The sequence below is a fragment of the Ochotona princeps genome, chromosome 19, assembly GCF_030435755.1.
Source record: "Ochotona princeps isolate mOchPri1 chromosome 19, mOchPri1.hap1, whole genome shotgun sequence".
NCBI classification, from domain to species: domain Eukaryota; kingdom Metazoa; phylum Chordata; class Mammalia; order Lagomorpha; family Ochotonidae; genus Ochotona; species Ochotona princeps.
In genome coordinates, this window is record NC_080850.1 from 24,567,085 (window position 1) to 24,590,747 (window position 23,663).

At 39.3% G+C, this 23,663-nt stretch overlaps 1 protein-coding gene across 2 annotated transcripts in view; it reads left to right on the forward strand.

Annotated features, from left to right (window-relative positions):
* Positions 1–23,086, forward strand: part of HTR4 (5-hydroxytryptamine receptor 4) — a 138,214-nt gene extending 115,128 nt beyond the window's left edge. Inside the window, exons 8-9 of one of the 2 annotated variants that reach the window (XM_058677695.1) lie at positions 1,762–2,330; positions 22,043–23,086. In XM_058677695.1, the coding sequence (XP_058533678.1) occupies positions 1,762–2,330; positions 22,043–22,073 (600 nt within the window). In that variant the 3' untranslated portion in view covers positions 22,074–23,086. Of the gene's footprint in view, positions 1–1,761; positions 2,331–21,017; positions 21,766–22,042 lie in introns of those variants that run through there. The other variant, XM_058677696.1, reaches the window with a different exon arrangement.
* Positions 23,087–23,663: the final 577 nt, after the last annotated feature.

Genomic DNA, 23,663 nt, shown 5'->3' on the forward strand with positions numbered 1-23,663 from the left:
CAGTTGAACCCACTGCACCATAACGCTGGAGAAACAGCTAAACACTGACAGTACCAAATGTTGGTGAGGATATGGAGTAGCTAATTCTCCTACCCTGGTGGTGGGAATGAACCATTTCACTCTATCTGCTAAGTTGAATGGCACAGCAATTTTAATAATTTTTAGTAATAGATTTTAACAATAGATTTGGTAATGAACTTGTATGTTATATTCGTAAGTTTCATTCAAAATATCAAAACTGACTTGCACATCTACCAGTGCTAGAATGAATAATTGTGGTTTATTCCTACAGTTTCACTAAAATGAAAAAGAATTACTGGTACATGCAATAATATGAGCAATAGATTGTTAAAGAGTATTCAAATAGTATATGTTTTTTATTCTGATATGAAGTTGAAAACAAATTATTGTGTAGTGATACTGATTAGTGGCTACCTTGGACGTAATGATTAGCAGGGGCATTCGGGAGGCTGTTGGATGCTGATAATATTCTGTAATTTGAATAGTGATTAGATACATGTATTTAATTTGTGATATTTCATCCATTTGCATATAAGTTTAATATATATGAACTTTATATGTATTTTACTTCAATAAAATGTTCATCCAAAGGAAGAAAGGTAGATGGCTCAGGTATGTCAGAGAAGCAGATAGATGATTTAAAATGAGAACTGAACTTGGCAACAATGAAGCCATTGATACCTTGACCAAAGCAATTTCAGTGGAGTGATTTGGGATGAACACCTAACTGGAATGAGTTCAGGAGATACTCAGAGAAGCGTAAGTTGAGGAAGTGAGTATTGCCTACATGCTGGTAATGCCCAACTCTCATTAAGTTACAGGATCCCTCATGATTTTGTCTTATTTGATCTTATTCTGTTCACTGTGATTCTAAAATATTCATCTTTTCTTTTTCCAAGCCCTGTGTCCCCTCTTGGCTTCTACTCTTTAGTAATGCTTTGAATACTATGTTATCTACATGAAAAAAATCTTTCATCAGGGTTTTCAATATGAAAAGAAATAAGTCTAGGAAAACACCCCATAGCATCTGCCAGCCAAAAAGGTTTAGGTCAATGTAAACTAATGCTTCTCAAATGTTAATAAGTTTCAGAACTATTCCAAAAAATCTTGGTTAAAAGTATGAATATCTGAGCCTCACTATGCAGAGATTTAGATCCAGTAGATCTGGTGGGGAGGGGGAGCAAGGAATCTGCAAATCCACATGTAAACAGTGTGGAAGCTTCTGATGTGATTTGAACAACAGACACCCTGTTAGAGACCCTGGAGTGTTATGTTCATCCCAGAGCATATGAAAGTGTGTCACGTAATGCAACATAATTAATAAAATTAAATTTAAAAAAAAGATTAGTAGAGTAGTGTTTGGGTAGACAAGAATGCTCCTGTCCTCGTTTTGTTTCTGTTCTTCCCTGGGGCCTTCAGCACTTCTTGTACAGACAAGTTCTCTGAACCCTGGAATATAATCAAGTTATTTTTCTGCCATTGAGGTTCTGTTTGTGTGTTTAAAAACAAACTTTAAAAAAATCAAAGCTTTGCTGATAAATTGTATTTCTCTTCCCTTTTTATTTTATTCTTCCTTCTCTTTTCCCCTCTCCCATCCCTTCTACCTTCCAATTACCCCCTTTTTCTTATTCTTGTTAATTCTTTTGTTTTCTTATGGTTTTCTCATTTTTATTCTGCATGTTCACTTTTTCCTCCCGTTGTCTCTTCCTTCCTCATTTCTTTTCTCTCTCCAACTCTTAGATAGAAAAAAGAAAATTCAGCCAGAATTCTAACTCTACATACTGTGTCTTCATGGTCAACAAGCCCTACGCTATCACCTGCTCTGTGGTGGCCTTCTACATCCCATTTCTGCTCATGGTGCTGGCCTATTATCGCATCTATGTCACAGCTAAGGAGCATGCCCACCAGATCCAGATGTTAGAACGAGCAGGAGCTCCTGCAGAGGGCAGGCCCCAGCCAGCAGACCAGCATAGCACTCATCGCATGAGGACAGAGACCAAAGCAGCCAAGACTCTCTGCATCATCATGGGCTGTTTCTGCTTCTGCTGGGCTCCATTCTTTGTCACCAACATTGTGGATCCTTTTGTAGACTACACTGTCCCAGAGAAGGTATGGACCGCCTTCCTCTGGCTTGGCTATATTAATTCCGGATTGAACCCCTTTCTCTACGCCTTCTTGAATAAGTCTTTTAGACGTGCCTTCCTCATTATCCTTTGCTGTGATGATGAGCGCTATCGAAGACCTTCCATTCTGGGCCAGACAGTGCCCTGTTCAACCACAACTATTAATGGATCAACACATGTCCTAAGGTGAGTACTTAAAAAGTTTTTCAATTTGGCTGATTAACATTATTCATAAGAGATAAAACTCAGGTGTCCAGAAATGCTATTTTATTCCTGAGAACTTGTAGAATGTTTGGAAAGATTTTCAAGAGTCTACCATTCCTCATGGAATAAACTGACCCACATTCAGATTCAGTCTCCTGAGTTCTGTGATCTTGATTAAATCATTTAACCATTCTGAACTTTAAATTCCATTTTTCACAATAAGATCATAATCAATGATACCTACATCACAGGATTTTTGTGAGACCCAAATTAGCTAATGTATATAGATCACATAGCATAAAGTCTGAAATCTAGTAGCATTTAGTAAATGTTATCTACCAGTATTTAAAAGTAGTATTTTTAGAGTTAATGATTATCAGCTTTAGAATCAACTAGATTTTATCTTGATTCTTAGTATTGCTACTAAACTATCTGCACAATCTCCCTTGAATTTACTTTTCATCAACTGTAACACTTGATAATTTTCATAGGGTTTCCTGATAACTGGAGGTAATAAATTTATTGGGCTTGATGCATGGTAATTATTCATAAAACTAGTAATTTCATAAATATTGATCACACTAATAATAATAGCACATTGCTTGATAACTTAAAATCACCATAAAAGTGACATGATAAGCTAAACTAAATAGAATAATAAATATACAACAGAGTACTCTGTAATAAGTGATACAATGGAAATATGGGCAGTCTAGATTGAGAAATTAATAGAAATGAAGCTGATATGGTTAAAGAGAATTAGAGAATTTGCACCATGGAAGAAAAATCAGAGAAACAATTCCAGGCAGATGCACTACCATGAATGAAGAAGCAGAATAACAAAGATTGAAGTGATTTACTTGTTTTTTTTAAGCTGATGGAGGTGGGAGTGACTTTGGAGTTAAATATTCATGGTCTAATAGGTTTGTGTCTATCCAAATCCTAAAAACTTTCGGGCGGTCCTGGGCTAGAATTGTTCAGCTGTGAAAAGCTATGTGTGATAAATATGTTCATCCTGTAGTAAAGACAAACTGTTGTTGACATTGTTTTCTTTCTCACTGAGGCACATGGAGATTTCTTAAGAATAGTTACTCCTGAGACAAGCAGTTAATTTTTCTGATGATGACAGTATTCAGCTGTTCTGGCAGCTGAAAATTTGAAAATTTTCATTTGCATGTGTGAGAAAAGAAGAGAAAATAAGAATTGCTATGAAATATAAACATTATGCTTCAGAGGCTGCTCAGAAGCATGAATTCAATTTTCTGCTACCAATGTGGGCAGACTTGTAGCTACAGCTTAGCATGATGCTGAGTTTCAGCTGGTGCAGGACCTCAGAGGATACTCCTAGAGGCTGGCATCCTCTTTTAATTGGTATATCTTAGCATCAAAGAAGTAACTCAGCTATGAACTGTGTGTACACGAACTACCTGGATGGGTCCCAGATCCTTTTTACCTGTTTAAGCTAGCAGTTACCTAAGTGCAGGCTGTCAACAATGTACGAAGAGGGTATGTTCCAGTCATTCACTTGCTGACTCAGTAGTTGGAAAGTTAGTGACTTTTTTCTTCAGAAGTTGTCATAGAGAGTATCTTGCGGTTTCTAGGCCAGCCTAGGCAAATTGTACCATTTTCTCACTACTGTATTTGATAATCTGCTATGAGAAGGTTTTAGAGATGGTTTATGGGTGTTCCTGCCATACTTTGTTCCTTACATTTCTTCATGAGTTCATGAACCTTGCAGAAAGTTGCTCATAAGACATCTTCCAAGAGTAGCCTAAGCAGAAAGCAGATAATTATTTGGAATTCAAATCCACTAGAGGATGAGTTTTACAAGGATAGTGATTCTGCTCATTTGCTCACTGTTATACCATAGCCCAACACTTTCACCTGATATCCAGTGGAAACGTCAACTGATGAATACAATTGATAAGTCATTTGTACTTGCCCACGTTGATTGCTTTAACTTAACAAATTTAGGAAAATTTTGTGTTTGTCTTAAAAATCCTATAAGCACATCCACAAATTTTCACATCAGTTCAAGAAACAAACTAATCACAAGTAAAATAAGTTTGTATCCTATCCTAATCTCCAGAGAAAACAATGAACAATGTGAAGATTGTCACAATGTGTTTATAAACCTTTATAAAAACATGCAAAGCCTGGCTTTTTCTCCCACTATTTCATACAAATGGGATCGTTTTATATGTACTTTCATATATCCTGCTTTTTATCCTTTAATACATTTTAGATATCATTCCACTGCAGTTATATAAATCTTACTATTTTTAGTGATTTCATAAATATTTGTACCTAAAAGAAGCATTCAGCTTTATTTAACTATTTCTCAATAGTGAGCTTACAGCCATTTCTTATGTTTTGCCACTATTAAATTGCATTGTTTTTCATGCCCTCACACACATTTTTTGGTTTACATATCAGCATTTCTCTCAGAAAGTTATCAAATGTGAAATTGCATTATTGAAAAGAAAGAGCCATTAAAAATGTTATGTTTATCACAAAATTGACCTCTGACTAGACTGCAACAACTCCGTTTCTCATCAGTGGTGAATGGGAATTCTTTCCTCCTTCCCCTCACCAACACTGAATTTTTTCAATCTTTTATTGTTTCACTTAGAATGGTATCAATTAATTTTCAATTCTCAAATGATTTGTTAAGTTAACCTCTTAGACTAGTTATTGATATTGTTTGTCCTTGTCTGAACTACATCTTCATTTGTTCGACCCTCCTTGTGCCAACTTTATTATTTTTCTCACTCATTTTTGGGTTCCTCTATTCTGGATATTAATGCTTTGTCATGTAGTTTGATAATACAGTTTCTTATATTCTGCTTGCTTTTCAAAAGTTTTATTAATTTTTGTTTTATAAATGTTTAAACTTTGAAAGCAATATTTTTGCTGCCCCCCTTACCTAATTGGCCCTGATTACTTCTCAAGTTGAGATTTCTTCCCATATTCATTTTGCTAAACACAGTGCTCTCCTGGCTTTCCTGTTAACTCCCTAGCAACTCTTTCCTCATCTCTTTTATGCTTCTTTCTATGTGTGATTTCCAAGTATCAGGGTTCTTTAGGGACTAGGTTTTGGTACTCAAACCATAGCCTCATTTTATGTGATTTTTACCATCCCTAACTTTAATTACCATGTTCATGTTGTTAACTGCCCTCTCCCTTTAAAAAAAAAGATATATTTATTTTTATTGGAAAGTCAGATTTACAAAGAGAAGGACAAACAGAAAGATCTTCCATCTGCTGGTTAACATCTCCAAGTGGCCACAACAGCTGGAACCAAGCCCATCTGAAACCTGGAGCCAGGAACTTCTTCCGAGTCTTCCACATGGATGCAGGATTCCCAGGCTTTGGGCCATCCTCTACTGCTTTCCCAAGCCACAGTCAGGGAGCTGGATGGGAAATGGAGCAACAAACTGATGCCCATATGGGATTGTGGTGCATGCAAGGCAAGGACTTCAACCACTAGGTAACTGTGCCAGGCCCTGTTAACCCTCTTTAATTAATATCTCCAGGTCATAGCTCTCTGTAAGCCCCAGAGCACAGGATCTAGTCTGCTGCCTTGACAGCCACGTATAGATATGTCTTGGGAATCTCAATGTGATCTAAACAGAATTCTTAGTTCTACACTTCTCCCTGCCCATACATCTCCATAACATGAATGTTCTTTGCCAAGTTACCATATCCACACATTTTACTGTAGTTCTAAGAGTAAATTGTAAATGAATAAATAAATAAATAAAATAATTGTTACATCAGGGAGCCAACTTAAAAATTTTGAAAAGAAGAACCCATCAAAGGATGATCAAGGATCACTTGCATTAGAATCAGTAGCAATTGAGTAAAAACATGGATTTCTGGGCCATTTTCATTGAATCAGGGCCAAACTGGTAAACTGACATTTTTACCAAGGTGAGTGTCATGCTTATTTCGCTTAAGAACCGTAGTCCTAGCTTTCTATGGATCAGAATAGCCCAATACATTCTGGCATTCATTTTTCCAGGGCTTCACACAAAGTGAATAAAAATTCTTAGCTTCTTAAAATAACTCTTAAAGGGGAGTAGTTTTATCTGATAGTAATTGGTGTGACATAGTGGAAATTTTTTTGTGGAAATATGCATCAGCTGTATTGTTTAGTAAGTCATGTGACTTCTCATGGGGGAGACATAGTATGGCCACATAATATTGTGACCACAGGAAGTTGATAATAGGGTTTGGAACAAATTGCATTGACTTGATCCTGAGGTTCTCTGTCCATTGAATAAATACCAAGGATTTTGCCAGTCTAATAGATTGCCAACCTAATAGATTGCCAGGAACACTGTAGGAGTTGGCTTGGGGATGAAAGAATATTCCTGCACCTTCTCCAGCGGCCCACCATGTCTTTAACTGTTTATGTGATTGTTGGCTTTTACAGTCCAACAAAGAGTACAGATGGCGCATGCTGACTATAACCTTTTAACAGAATTCTCTATGTCATCTGCTAAGGTTTCTGGATTTGGCTTCTTCTGTAAACAGCCCATACTCTCCCTTCCATTTCATTGCCTCACTGTGAAACTCAAACAAGAGCATGAATATGAAATTGCTTTTCTAACTGCAAAGCTCTGTTTGCATGGGAGAGATAATTATTAGAACAGAATGTAAGTAGAGATTTTGTGCCAAGTTTAGCTTTGGAAGTGGGCTCTTCCGTAAGATTTAGGTCTCTTGCCTGGGAAATTTTAGATTTTACTGAAATCTAGGACACTCATGCAGTTCCTAGGAAGGCTCATCATTTCTGAAAGCACTTTGCACAGGATGTATTACATGTCTATCCTGGCCCTGTCATTCATTCTCAGTTTTCTTGACAACCTGGTGTCCCATTGTTATCTAAATAGGATAGCCAATGACCACAAGTAGCTATTTATATATTAACTAAAATGAAATAAAACTAGAAGTTTCATTCTTCAGTCACATTAACCACATGCCAAGAACATTCATCACAAGTAGGGAGTAGCTGCTGGGTCCAACAGTGAAATGTACAATATTTGTATGGTTACAAAATGTTTTCAAAATGGCTTTAGAGACTCTATGGGAACAGTCATTGTAATTTTCTCTCTTATTCATCAATCCCTGTTATGAGCTATTGCTCAATGAAACTGATCATAGTGTATGTGAATAAACTAATAAACTAATAATAGTGAATGTGCTAGATTTCTGACATTTGCTTGTACCAGATTAGCGTATTTAGTTGTGTGTCTGGAATCCATAGTAGAGAAAAATACAAAGATAGAGAAAAAGTAAAAATGATGAAGAGGCAAAGAGAATTAAGTTCTCAGAAGAAAAATGTTCTTCTAGGTTGTGCCTGTTATTTATTTTATAAACAGCAATGATTAAAACTCACAATGTTTTTGTTGTTAACTTCATTTTGTCTGTCTCTCTACCCAAACTGTCAGTCCATGAGAGCAGGAAGCATACCTCTTTTATCCCCTGTTTAGTACATGAATGACTGAAGGAATGAATGTTCTTACCATACTCATTTGTTCACCAGACCTGCATATGATAGAATAAGTCTTCACCACTTTTTAAAAGACATGTGTTAACTCTATAACTACTTTTCTCACTGTGAAAACACATGTCAGCTGTTAATGTCAGCACTACACAATTTCTCCTTTTTAAAAAAGATGAAAATTATTTTATTTGAAAGGCAGAGTTACATATTCAAAGGATATTTAAAGAGAAAGAGAAAACTCTCATTTGTTAATTACTCCTTAGATGACCACAACAGCCAGGAATGGAGCAGATTGAAGCCAGGAGCCAGGGGTTTCATCCAGGTATCACATATAATTGCAGGGGTTCAAGTCCTGGGTCATCTTCTGTTTCTTCCTCAGGGATACTCGTGGCAGAGAGCTGGAACAGAAGTGGACTACCCTGGATAGTAATCAGCACCCATGCTGCAGGTGGTAGCTTAACTCACTAGGCCACAGTAGCAGCCCCAGAAATTCCACTTTTAAGTAAAAGTTGTGACACTATAAATTGGAAAATTTTTACCCATAGTAGTTTAGGTTTGATTTACTGTGGATCCTTAGAGGTTTCTACTAATGCTGAAAAGTCATTCGAGATTTAAAGGACATTTTATTTTATTTCAAACTTTCGAGGTTTCAGTTTGAATCAACATTTACCTCATTGTTTTCTAGACTTAATCTAGATAAATCAAAGATGGATGGGGATGGCCCTGCCATATCTCTCTTAACCCCCTTCAGCTGACCCAGTATAAAATGTGAAGATACTTGTTGAAAGGATAGGAGGAAAAAGTAGTTTAAAACTAAAATGCAAATATTTTTCTTACTTTCTGGCTCTTTCAACTTGCCTTAATGTTTTAAATTTATTATTCTGTTTAGTGAAATACTTAAGTCATAATCACAAAATTCCCTTTCACCTTTATATTATACAATATAATTTTTAAATGCATTTGAGCATTTAACTTGGATGTAGAATTCCTGAAATTATACCTATTGTATTTTTTATATCATATATACTTACATACTTTGCTTTTATCAGAACACAGCAACAAAACTAACTCAATTGTTATTATTTCACTTCTTAATGCAAACACATGCTAGTCTCTTTAACATGTTTCAAAATAAAGATGTTTAGGATGGTTACCACAGAGAATGAGACCCAGTGCAGGGTTGCTGTGTAGCTGTTTTGCTTACAAAACTACAGTCCTAGTCATATCCCTCAATCCTGTCCCATGATCAACGTGAAAGAGTTGCTCAGAAAGCATTGCTTCTGTTGATGTCACTCCAGAAAAACAGTGAGAATCATGACTTTGAAAAAGCTTCACTGGCTCACCAAATATTCAGGATTAGAAAAGTTAGTGCTGGTTACAGAATGGGCCTATCCTTCATAAATGTGCTCATTTTGTGCTCATTTTGATGTCCACTTTGGAGCTAAAATGGTACAAACTATCATTCCTTTCATTGGGATGTATCACTGAGGAAAAATTCCTGCATCTGATTCAATGGAAAGTACATCCCATGCAAAATAGCACAGTTGCTGCCAGTTCTAGAATAGGGTAGATTTGTCTGAAACTTGTCATTTAGTATCAGCATGACTTGGGACATGTGACCAAACATCTCAGTTTGTTTCCTCAAGTAAGACGGGGATAATATTAGAAACCATTTCATATGGTGTTTCTTAAGGTTTATATTGTGACATATGTAAAAGCTAAGCTCAAGTCTCATTAAACAGTGAGCAATCAATAAATAGAAATGGGTTGGTATTGTGGCATGGTGAGTAAAGCTGCCACCCGAGATGCTACTATGCCATTTGGTGTCATTTGATGTCCCAAGTGCTCTGCTAATCTTCCTGGGAGAATCAGTGGAAGATGGCCCAAGGATTTGGTCCATGATATCCATGTAGGGGAAAGGAAGAAGTTCCTGGACGTTGGCTTTAGCCTGTTTCAGCCCTGGCTATTGGAACTGAATGGTAAGAGACAGTCCAGAAATCTCTGTGTTCTTGTGATTGCTCCTTCAATAAAAAGCTTTCTATGCCGGAAGAAAAGCCAGAAGGAAATTAATCATACTGTGTATAAATAATTGTTTAGTAACAGGAAACAAGCATTGTTTCCTGGGTATATGATACCCTGAGCTGAACAGCTGGGTTTGTTATGTTGAATATGCGTTCAAGCTTGTAAATTACCTGTAGACATTTGTTTGATGATGCTTAAAACATCCTCATCGTGTCAGGGAAGTTTAGTACGTTGTTTGTGTGGACCTGTTTTCCCAGCCCTTTGAAAACATTGACCACAGAAAGAGGCACTGTGCATGTCACCTGCAGGGCCATCCCGCAGCAACTCTCCACTGCAGGGATGCTCAGAGTAGTTTACCTGAGGTCAAGAATAAAGGCTGATGCTCCCTCAACTGGGCCTGCCCACAAGAGCCTCCCGGTGTATTTTTAACAATAGCAGAGCCTGGGATCTCTTTCCAAAGATTCTCTTTTAAATAGTCTTATTTGAAGACCAGAAACATACATTTTGGGAGCTTTGGTGTACAGCAGAGATGAGAACTGCTAGTATAGTGGAAAAAGCAAGAGACCTGTCTTCTGACACCTTATTGGTCACAGATAAGCTGCCATCTCACTCAACATCAGTGAAATGATGAAGTTGAATTAGATGACGCCTTAAGCATAGACCCAGCTCCATATCTTAAACTGCTTACATTGCATTCAAGCCAGTAGTTAGTTCTCAACTGAGAACTATTTTGCTCACCATGAAACATTTGGTAATACTTGGAGGGCCTTTATGGTAATCACAACTGGACAATGCTATTGGCTTGTATCCAGTGGGTAGAGGCTAGGGTACTGCTACACTTCCAGTAGCACACAGGACAGCTGCCTCAATAAGCAAAGATCTGGCTCCAGATCTGGCTCCAGATCTCAAGAAACCCTGCTTTAAGCTAATTCCATGGACTTTACAACAGAGGACCTCCTTACGATTTCCAGTGGACAGCAGAAAAAAAAAAATCTTTCTTTGGGACCAGGAGGTGCAGCTCCTGCAGCATTTGGTTTGTTTGAATCCATATCCACTCTCAGGTCTGGATAAGGAGGTAGTGGGGCAGCGTTATAGAAGGCAATTGGTACTGTTTCTGTGAGGAGAGGTCCTAAGTTTCTGCAGTTGGAGTGCTGGCGGTAGCCTTGCAGATAAGCCCTTTCCCACAAGGCAGGATCTATGCACATGTTCTCTTACAGCATGTACTTGGCAAGGACACAGCCCTCTCAATTTAGTCAGAGCAGCTGTTCAGGAAGGAATTGCCTCCAAAGCACATGAAGAGACCCACTGGAAAACCATACTTCCATGTAAATGCATATTTAATCCATGGTGTAGTGGTATAGCTCTCATAGCTGTGACAAAAACCTCCTTTTGTACTGGGAATGTGTTCAGGAGAGAGTAAATACCACGCCTTTCTCTGTAGAATTCATGAAATGTGAACAGTGGAAAGAACTAAGAATGAGATTCTTTTCTGTGTGAATAATAGTCAGGACATAGCCTTATTATTACACATATAAGGGTCTGTTATAGGAAAAAGGAATTCAGTTGTTCTCCATGATCCCAAGAGGAAGACGTAGCATAGAATTTGTGGTTCTAAGACTGTGTTTGCCAGCACAGAATAAATGAATTTCTCTACCAGGGAGTTTCCAATAAAGAAAAAGAAAATTGGATAACAATGAAAAATGTTGAATGTGTCTTTAGAAGCACTGACTAATCATCTATCAGTATTTCTGAGAAACGGTAGGAGACTAGGTGTTTTTAACCATGTGTTAGTGATTTTGTGAGTCACAGCGTCACAGACACATCCCCACATGCAGTTCAACACAGGAGAGATCAAATCCTGTGCTCCTAGTATAACACTTTGGTTGAAGCCAAAGAACTGTATATATGATCAGTGAGAAGAGGTGTGTTAGGCAGCGTGAGCAGTTACAGGGACCATTCTGTTTTCCTTCAGTGCTGCTTATAGCAAAACATGTTTAGCCAAAAATGTAGTCATTTCTAAGGAAGAAATTCACAGCTGATTAGATGTCTGACATTGTATTTGAGGGAAATATTGCTCATACCCACAGATCAGGTAAATTCCTGTTGCTTGATGCTTTTGTATAAAAGGACTTGCTCTATGCAGATTTAGAAAGAGAAGGGACTCTGGGCTGGGATTAAGACTTATCCTCAATGTTTAGTTTTTTTTTTTTAATTCCATTTATTTGAAAGGCAGGAGAGTGACAGACACACAGAGAGACATAGAGAGAGAAAATCAGAGATCTTTCATCTGCTTGTTTGCTCTCCAAATGGTCACATGGCCAAGATGATGCCAGCCCAAAAACAGGAGGTAGGAATTCCGACTGAGGCTTCCATGTGGGTCTCAGGGGCCCAGGCCGTTGAACCATCTTCTCTTTCGCGGGCACGTTGTAGGGAACTAGATTGAACTCATATGGAATGCTGACATTATCGGCAGCAGCTTCACTGGTCTCCAAAGGCATTTGTCCTTTGTAGAGTACAAGGCAGAATTCCAATCTGGTAGAAAGTAAGTGGCTAAAAGCCTAGGAGTTAGTAATTGGTGGACTCTGCCTCTACTTCTGGACCTATCAGTTTGAAGCCCTGTTACCCTGGGCAATTGACATGACTGATCTGTTTGTGCCTTAGTTTCTTCCTGCACAAAATAGGAGTAAAAGTGGATCTTATATGATAAGACTGTGACAGGGCTTACTGGAGAGATGTACATTATAGAACCTGAAAACACAATATTTGCTAAATTGTAGTTTTGTTTATCAGAGTCATTAGGCAGCAAGTCAGGAACATGGGTTAGTTGGATAGTGCTCATTTTCTAGAAATGACTCATTATCAGCATAGCATCTGAGAAAGCTTTTGGTGACAAAATCTTTGTAAGATCCTGTTGATGAGGAACAGGACAGTTGCTGAGCATTGGGATTGGGAGAAGGAGAGAAAATACTTCAGCTGCAGGGAAAGGTGAGCTGTGGGAATGGAATGGAATGGTACCAAGGTTTAGCTTATGTCCTGCTGTAAATGCAGTGGGGACATCAGTACCACCAGCAAGGAGCGTCTCTGGCTGGTTTCTGCTTATACAGACAACCAGTGTCTACTCATTTACATCCAGAAAAAGAGCCAGCAGCCTACTTTTCACAAAATGATTCTGGATTGCTTTTTTTTTTTCCTTCATGCCTTTTCAGATTATTTTTAACAGGATTCTTAGAAACATTTCACAGTTAGAACTGCTCTTGGAGAGTTTTTTATTCTCTAAGAAATGAGTAGATCCATATTTTCATAAACCTCACAAACAAATATATGTGCTGTCTGTTGATGTTCCTTTTATGAGCACACTCTTTTTTTCTGGCTGGCATAATTTCTTTTTTCTTTATATATTTCCTGTATTGGTGTTGCCTGCTTTGAGTTTCTGTGTGTGTTTACAGGAACACACAGAAACTATATTATATGTTATGTATTTTGTGTAGGTGTTATATAGTATCTAATTGCTTTAAGAGTAATTTGGTTTCCCAGGCCAGAAATTACCTTCCTTATCATTTTAGGAGTTACCATTTACTGAATGCTGGTCATATGCCAGGCATTGAGCTAAGTACATTGCATGTATTTTATCTCATTGAGTTCTTTATCTCCTGTACAGAACAGGCATTGCATTTTACTGATAGAGAAACTCAACACATGACCATCTTACCATCAAAGCCCTTGCAGTCAATTGCCAGGCTATGTGTCTTGCTAGTTAACTCAGAATTCCTATGAGAATGCAGAACTCTCTGATTTTTAGACATGGAAAGTGCTTCAGAAGCAATCTGGTCAAATGTCTAGGAAATACAGTGATCTCTTGTATGATTTGTCTCTGGGTAGCTGTGTGTCTTTCCTCTCCATGGGGTTGTCATCAAAGGCAGGCATTTTTGCTGTTGAACCTCTCTGATTGTTACAAAGTTTGGTGAACTCTTACTTACCTGGAGTTTACCATAAAATTTTATAATTTTATCAGTGAAAATGCTAACAGTCCAACCCATCAGTCCAGTGGTTTTCAAACATTTTGTTTCTCAGGTGTAAAAATCTTTTTTTTTTAAAGATTGGATCTAATTTTAAAGTGTGGACAGTAGAAACCTTTAATGAAAGCAGCAGCTGACATGAAAATCAGAGCCACTGCCTCACCCCTCTGGTACCCACTATGGCCACTCCATGCAATTAGTTGTCATATCTTTTTAATGACTAACCTGAAATACATGGTTATACCTCATATTTGTTATACCTCATATTTTACAGATGAGGAAACTGAGGCCCAGAGAAGTTGGAGAGTTTGCACAAAGGAGGGTAGCTGTATCAGAGAATGAGCAAAGACCACAACCCTGTTCTCTGAACTCCTGAGCCAGCTTCTTAATTAGTCATGATTTCATCCATCCACTCATTTCCTTTTTAGCACATTCCTAACAGGGACTGTGCATTGCTCCATGCAGTGGGGAAATAGAAGAACTGTAGACAGGTGAGATCCGTACCCTTTAGAAGTGTGGAGTTGAGCTTTCACCTTTCCACTTCCCTGTCATGGTCCAAGCTTCCCTGCTCCTTAACTTCCCCTACTAACACACAGAAATCATCCTGTACAATTTCGACATTAGGTCCATTTTTTCCCATGACTGTTCAGAAAGGGGAGCTTTTTAACTGAACTCATGACTATTCACATACTTGGGTAATGTTTGGGAGCTCTTTCTGTGACAGAGTTCGAATTGTGTTTCATATTTTCTGCCTTCATTTTCTTTTGGTCCTGTGTGTATATTCTAACCATGGAGGAAGAAAGAAATTTTGTGCGTATCATTTGGGAGGTTGGAAAGGGCATTCAGACTTGTGGGATTCAGATGGCAAATGCCAGTATAACACAATAACCCTGAGGAATAGTGACCTGCCGTGGGTAGACAATGAAGGATGTAAAAAACTCTTCTTGGCATGACTCAGTGTTACCTCCTGCTCAGTTTCCTCAATTCTCCCACCTGAAGCCTTGCTTCTCCCTTTTAGTTCTTCACACCATTAGCTTATAATATTGATCTGCATTTGTCAAGTAAAAAGTGAATTCTCGTGCCTCTGGATCATTTGTTTCTGCAGCCTTCAATGTTTTCTTTTACTTTTCCACCCAACATAAGCCTACTCTGTACTCTAACAACAGTTCCAGCATGAGCTCTCTGAACTTTCCTAACCCCAGCCCCCTCAGAATCTAAACACTGATTTATTGCTCACTTCTGTGGAGTCTGTTACCACTCCTCTTGGAAGTTCATCTCATCCTTGTATCACAGGTGTTCTTCAGGCATCTGGCACCTTCTCTCGCCCAGGCAGTCACTTGAGAGCAGTGTCTGGGGATTGAGGATGAAAGTGCACATTCAGTGCTGGTTCAATGACACTCTTGAGTTCTGATCCTGGCTCTACCACTCTGCATGTTTGACCTGGGACAGATTGCTAGGTCTTATTCCACTCAATTAGAGCCTGAAAATAATAGAAATTTATGTGATAGAGTTGTTGTGACATGTGATTATTACACAAAATATCCCATGGTTTGATTAGCATGGTAATCAGAACATAATAAATTAAGCTTTTGTGATTTATTTATTAATCATTTTATTATGATTCTGTACCTTTGAGGCATTTCTCCTAGATATTTTAATGTTCCCTCTCATATTGGAATGATTCAATAGAAAAGACAGTCTGCCCCACAAATTTTTATCTGCCGTTGAAGAACTATGATAGACTAGAAAAAGATCTTTTTTTTAAAAGATTTATTCACTTTATTATTACAGTCAGATATACACACAGGAGGAGAGACAGAGAGGAAGATCTTCCGTCCGATGATGCACTCCCCAAGTGAGCCGCAATGGGCTGGTGCGCGCCGATCCGATGCCGGGAACCAGGAACCTTTTCCAGGTCTCCCACACGGGTGCAGGGTCCCAAAGCTTTGGGCCGTCCTCGACTGCCTTCCCAGGCCACAAGCAGGGAGCTGGATGGGAAGTGTAGCTGCCGGGATTAGAACCGGCGCCCATATGGGATCCCAGGGGCGTTGAAGGTGAGGACTTTAGCTGCTAGGCCACTGTGCCAGGCCCTAGAAAAAGATTTTAACAAGGAGATTGGTTTGACCTCTTAATTATACATGTATATTGAGAAATATGGGGAGAGGGGAGTATATTGGGATTAGAATTGATTATGTCCACATCCAATATCTTTGGAGTGACTGTGTTAGAATCCTGACTCATCTGGCTTCCTGCCTGTGCACACCTTGGGAGGCAATAGATAACACATCCCTGCCACCTGAGTTTAGGCTCCAGACTTCAGCCAACCAGGCCCAAGGCTGGCTGTTGCTGCTTTTAGGGAGTGAACCAGTAGATGAAAGTCTCAGTCTCTCTCTCTCTCTCTCTCTTTCTCTCCTTTCTTATATCCATCTCTTCTTTCCTTTCAAATAACAAAACATACATTTCAAAAAATCAAATCAAATGGAGACATTGACATCAAACATTGCCTTTGGAATAAGTGAAATTGTGAGTAATGTATTACTGATCTATAGGTTTGCTATTTATAAATGGATCAGGGCCCGGCACAGTGGCCTAGCAGCTAAAGTCCTCGCCTTGAAAGCCCCGGGATCCCATATGGGCGCCAGTTCTTGTCCCGGCAGCTCCACTTCCCATCCACCTCCCTGCTTGTGGCCTGGGAAGGCAGTCGAGGATGGCCCAAAGCTTTGGGACCCTGCATCCGTGTGGGAGACCTGGAAGAGGTTCCAGGTTCCCGGCTTCGGATCGGCGCGCACCGGCCTGTTGCGGCTCACTTGGGGAGTGAATCATCGGACAGAAGATCTTCCTCTCTGTCTCTCCTCCTCTGTGTATATCTGGCTGTAATAAAGTGAATAAATCTTAAAAAAAAATAAATGGATTAGCTTTTTTTTTTTTAAAGATTTTTATTATTATTGGAAAGCCGGATATACAGAGAGGAGGAGAGACAGAGAGGAAGATCCTCCATCCGTTGATTCACTCCCCAAGTGAGCCGCAAGGGGCTGATGCTCGCCGATCCGAAGCTGGGAACCTGGAACCTCTTCCAGGTCTCCCACACGGGTGCAGGGTCCCAAAGCTTTGGGCCATCCTCGACTGCCTTCCCAGGCCACAAGCAGGGAGCTGGATGGGAAGTGTAGCTGCCGGGACAAGAACTGGCGCCCATATGGGATCCCGGGGCTTTCAAGGCGAGGATTTTAGCTGCTAGGCTACGCCGCCGGGCCCCTGGATCAGCTTTTTTTAAATCAGCAAATGTACCAATGCATTCTGTTTTCATCACACAAAAGCACTTGAAAAGCTATTGTTGTGTGCATATTTCTATACATTGTCTTGTTTTCTTGGCATGATGTAGCACAAGGTTTTTTTCTTATCTCTTCATCTCCAGTGTCATGAAAACAATTCCTATACTTCCCCCCACTTTATTGAAATGGATGTTTGTGCCTCATTTCACTGCTGCCATTTTGACACTTTTGGGGCATCACTGAATGCCTCATACTTCTAGCTCTGGTCCATGCAACTCATCTGTACTTTGTCTTGAATGCCTTCTAGTTTCTATGTCTGAGCGTTCTCTGAGTAATGAGTAGAATAAATGGATATTTTTTTGCTCACGAAATATCATATACCTGTGTACACAAGAATCAGCTGAGATCAGTTTTAAAGCAATCAAGATTTCTGATCTCCCCCCCCCCCCCCATCAGAGGGCTTGCGTGGATCCTGGGAATCTGTATTCATTACAGGCATCTAACCCAATTTGCAAGCACATGGTTTCCAGGCCATTAAAAGAGATGACTTAGCTAGTACTTCTTCACTTTCTCCACCTTTCTCCTTATGGAACAGGAATAATTCATCGTAAATCTACTTTACTAACTGTTAGTATTAAACTAAGTCACAAAACTTTCCACCACACAATTAAATTCCTTGTTTCCCATAGAATTCCAGGTTTGGGAAGTGCTGATCAGTCTATGTTCATGCATTACCTCTTCTTCCTCCTCTAAAATGAAAATAATATTCTGCACCTTCCTTCTTCACAGATATTAATGTGGAAATATGTGCAAATGTGTTAAAATTATAAATGATAAATACCAAAATGATTGAAACGAGAAATTCATTTAAAAACAATCAGCTGTTAGACTATTGGGAGGATGTGTTTTAAATGATGTTTTGCATCAGGGACTTTGAGTGGCTTTGCCAATGTTTCTGATCAAGCATATGTTTGCAGGGAGACAGTTGTGATCTCACTGCATTTTAAGTGGTGGCATCTAAGCGCAACTCTACGCATCCTACCCGGATACATTTAACAGCTTTGCAGTGTAATTTCACAGATTCAGAAACTGAGGTCTTCCCGATTCTTCAGTACCAATCCAAAAATTACCCACCTTGGTTTCCAGTGAAACCACTCCCCCACATGGAATATAAAGTGTCGAATACTAACAATAGAATATTAAAAGCCAAATTTGAAGCCATTACCCACAGCTTTAGAGAACATTCCCACACACAGCTGGTGCCCAATCAGAAAGCCTTTGTCTGTCACCCACCATCTCTACTACTCATACACTCAGAATGTCAGAGCTGCAAAGGATCTTATAGATTATCCTCCCCCTTCTTTAACAGATGGGAAAATGTGGCAAAGGAAAAGGGACTTTGTCCCCCAGAATCAGTTGCCAAAAGGCAAAAAATGTCATCAGAACACAGCTTCCCATATTTTGGTTTACTCTCCACATCACTAAACTCTACTGTTTCCTTTGCTGAACTAGAACAGTAACCTAGTTGATGGGAGAGGAATGTACTTGCTGTACATTACAGCCATGTGTTTGGAGAGTGACCTGGAATACCAGAAAGGAAGTCTTTCAAGATAGAACATAAAGAGCCATACATTTTTTTTTCAAGAACATAATTTTTATTGCATTTGGGGTTTTTTTTAATTAATTATATTTTTAAAAATAAAGACGTTAGAGGCCAGCAATGCCGAACTGTTATCTGTTAATAATGATGTCATCACAGTAATGTAAACTAAAACTGTTAGGGGTCAACCTAGGCATTGCTCATTCTCAGGATGTTAAATTTAGTCAAGAGCACAGAACAATCAAAACACAAAACTTGGCATAAAAATTACCTAATACAAAGTCTGATTCTGATACATGCTGAGAAAAAAATATGAAACTCATTTTCATTCTCTGTTAAATGGGCACAAATGTGCTCTTATAAAAAAGTCAATATAATGCACTTAACTTCATGCCTTGTCAATGAGTGCTTCCCTGATAGGTGGTATTTTTTCTTCTTACTAATGATGTGAATTACAAATATGATATAAAAGGAGTTTGGTCGGTGAGAGTGTGAAATATACCTATCTACTTACCCCTTTTGCTGTCTATCCTTCCTTTCTTCTTTTCTTCCTTCCTTTCTTCCTCCCTTGCCTCCCTCCCTTTCTTCTTTCTATTTATACCTAACACATATACTCAATGAAGAAGACAAAAATGTAGGGGAATCAAATTATGTGAAGATATGGGTGCACATCTTGAGTTATCCATAGAGCTGACACTTGAAAATGGCAGATGGAAAATTTGGAAGAAGAAATGTATAACCAAGGATGAATTAAAAGCTGTGTTCAGAGCAAGTAGCAAACCCAGAAATAGTTAGAATTCAGCATTTAGAGAAAAAAATCTTGCATATTTTGCTGCAGTAAGAATAGACTTCCAACTGGAGAGAGAATATTATAGGGAGGAAATTGCTGTCCAGGATTGATGGAAAGCATTTAACTCTCTCTAAGCCAAGGCTGTGATTTTCCATGGGATTAAAGGAACCGATTGATAACATCTCTGAATGTTCCTTTAGTTGGACTGGGGAAATGGTAGAAGCTGGGAGAAATATTGCTCCAGTTCTTTAAAAAAAAAACCCTAAAATTAGACTCCAGAAACTTTAGACTCATAGCTTGAGATAGACCTTACCAAAATTTCCCCTTATTACACAAAATATCTGTGATTGAAAATTAGTATTGTAGCATTAAAATAAAACACATACCAATTAATTTTATTATCTACAAGGTAAATTTTCTGTTTGGCAACGATATTTCAACAAGACATTGGGGGAAAAAATCTACCAAGATTGTGTTCCTTCTGGGGCATATCAAATGTTACGTGTTTGATAGTAAGGAAGTCTGAGTCATAATTCTCTCTTAGCCTTATTGTGCTCAACCTTTTACACATTGACTAAAAACCTCAAAAAGTAGATGACACTAGGTAGAACAATGATCTTCCTGTGTGTTTATAAAATCTTTAAAGTTCAATTTTAACAGGTGCTAAATAATCACATCTTCAATGTTTAAATTACAATCATTTAGGATAATATAAACCAATTAAAATGATATCAAACCACTAAAATCAAGTTTAATTGTTACAGCAGAATGTCCTCTATTTGGCTCAATAAATAAAAAATTTAAATAAACAAATAATAAAACACACCCATGTAAGAAAAAAATGCATAGATATAGGTAAGTGTTGTACCAAAAAGATAAAAATTGGCAACAAAGTTAGTATCTGCTAGTATAATACTGCATTGTTGGAAATTAACTGAATTTGATTGCATTGGTATAAATAAAACTGATGATGATAAGTACGTGATATAAGCCAGGCTCACTGTGAATATGTGTGTTCTTTCCTGGTACTCTTTCCAAAGAGATCATCATGAAATAAATTGCATTCGGAAGATTGTGCTCATTATGGAAATAATTCAAAAGCTGTAACATAAGCACTGTTAAATAAAATGGGGATGTGTAGCCCAGAAAAGAGAATATTTGGATGATATAATCAGCAGAGGGTAGAATTTTGAGTGGGCCTAGTAGACACAGGTGGTTCCCACTGGGTAGGATTTAGATGGGGGCAGAGTCTGGTTAAACAGTATCAGGTTGTTTCCAATAGCTAAAGCTGCTTTAAAATAATGATGGTTGATCTATCACTAGAAATTCCTAAGTGGAGGCCCTCTGTTATTTGTTTGCATGGTATCAAAGGGTTCCTGGACTGAGGGAGGGAGGGCTGTTTCATGAGATGGTCCCTGGTGTGCATTCCAATGCTGAGGTTCTCTGATCTTCTCCCCTTCCAGGGATGCAGTGGAATGTGGAGGCCCATGGGAGAATCAGTGCCACCCTCCAGCAACTTCTCCTTTGGTGGCCTCTCAAACCACTGATACTTAGGCCCCTGAGACAGTGACCTAGAAGACACCCATGCCTCTGAGAGAGGACCAGGTCCTATGCTGTGACTTGTGTAGGATTGCGCCCTGTATTTTTACCAGAGGTTCTTGCATCCACTGGTGCAGGCACCCCATGCACATCGGGCTTTTCCTCTGAGATTCCTGCAGGTGGAGTGCAAGAAATGGGACACAGAATGGCCTCTTTGTTCACTTCTCATCTGATAGCACTCCCCTTCCTGTGTTCTCCACTCTTGACTGGCAGTCTCTGTTGTTCCTGACATGTTTCCTTGCAGCGTCTGGTCCATCTCAGTCATGTTCCAAACATGGTCACTCACTGTGTCTAATCTCAGTTGTGAATGTCTTCAAACAGGCCTTCTTTGCTGTGTCTACTCATAGACATTGTCAAAAAACATGTCCCCTCTGCCTGTCTTGGTCAGAATCGTGTTCCAAAATCCTGCATTTCTTGCTGAGTTGTTTTGACCACAGCCATGTTAAAACTGTCGCATGTCTCTTTCTCACTCTGTTCTGGGCCACACAGGCACTTTTCTCCCAGTGTCTGAGTCCAACTGAGGGGCCTCCTCAATTGATAATGGACTTCCATTTTGTCTTCCTTAGTCTGCTGTCAGTCAGTCTTTTTCTCCAGGACGTGTTTCATTTAGTTACCTTGGGATTACAGAGGCTGAGAAGAAAAGAGATGGTTTCCATAGCAACCCCATGCAAGGGGAACCAACAACAACCACTCTTTCCAGAGCTGTCTGCTCTAGGATGCTTGCTGTCCCTGTCCTGCTCAAATGGGATATCTCTTCCTTGACAGCCTTGCGTAGGGCTGACAGCATTGCAATAGTTTATTAAACGACTTCTCCATCTTTTATGGATACTCACAGTGAGTTTAGTTTAACCATGGCACTAACCTTGAATCTGGTCTGTTCCTTCCAAAGAACAGAATTGTTGAAAGCTCATACTGCATGAACACATCACTCTCTGCTGCCTCCTAGGTGCAGGAGGGCAGGCTCCAGCAGTGCTGGAAGTAAGAAAACCATGTTTGACTTCAAGTTCAAAGACCTGGATTCTAACTGTAGGTCTGCCTTTAATCTGCTGTGAGATCCTGAGAAATGTGCCTCCTCATTTCTGAACCTGACTTTACAACTGTCAACTGAAGTTTGGACTAGAGGACTCTAAGATTCTTAATGTTTCCAGGACAACAGGATGCTGCTACAGCCATCTGCTACCTCAAAAGCCTTTTGGCTTCAAAGGAACTGCCTCCCTCGTGTGGGCTTCTGAACCCCTGACCATGTCAGCTTTACTTTTCAGACTAACTTGGATGTCTTTTACTTGTAGCAGAGCTCATAGCTCTTGACAGTTGCCTCAGTGCAAAGGTGCTGGGGCGGTAAATGCACTTCCAGGGCTGTGTGATGTCTTAGCTCTGATCTTGGCTGTGGTCTAAGAGCACCTCAGGACTGTTAAGCGAAATTTTTCTTTCATTGCCTCTGAATAAGTGTTGTCAGTTCCATTTCGGTTTACTTTTATTCTGGAATCCAACACAACAGGGAAGAGACTTTGGAATGAGGAAGAAAAGATTGCCCAAACCATTCAAATGTAAAAAAAAAAAATAGTAATTCTGTGTGCTGTGAAGACTTATTTTTTTCCAGGAGAGTCACGCCTAAGGACAGGGAAACAAGCCCTGGAAGAGAAACACTAATCTGAACTCCTGGACACTAATGAGAAATACTTCTGCAGGCAGAAATGGTACTGGTTCAGACGGACTCTCCCTGATTGGTGGTGTAGATTCAGTTGGGGATTTGTGTTCTTGGCCAGTATGGAGAAAGTTTATTGAGATTCTAACTCACTCTGTGATTGTACCAGTCTTTTTTGGTTTTCAAGTCAAGGTTCCCCTGCCGTCAGCAGCCACCCTTAGGAAGAAATGACCGTGAGTAGGAGGGTACTTTTGCAATTCAAACAAGAGAAGAGCAAGCTTCTGAGACTCACAGCTCTACGGCCATACCACTCTGCACGCGCCTGATCTCGTCTGAGACTCGCAGCTCTGGAACAGTGATGAGATCAAACCAATCTTCTCCAGCTACCTGTCCACCTTTCCCACCACCTCCACCAGCCCCTTGTGAGGGGTAGGTGCAGTGTGAAAGCAGCAGGTGCATTGAGTCAGTTACTAACTGCGTGAATCGAACTAATAGGTGAACACCTCTGACCTCCTCACTATTGCACTGAGTTGTTGTGGAGATATTTTTTTTTTCTTCAGACATTCTATAAAGGATAAAATGTTATTCCCTATGTTTATAATTACTTTGAATATTTTGGATTACTGTGAATGAGCATGAGCTCTCAGGATTAAGACTATATTCACTAGGACATGAGCTAATTTAGAGAATGAGCTTTCGGTGATGAACATTAATACTCATGGAGTGCTTCCAAATTGATCCCTGTTCATTTGGTCACTCTAAGTAACCCAGTGCACAAATTAATGCATCACAAATGCTGTCATTTAAAAGGATTCTGTTGTTCTCAATGTAAAATGGTGGTTGGGGAGAGATGTGGACTACTGTC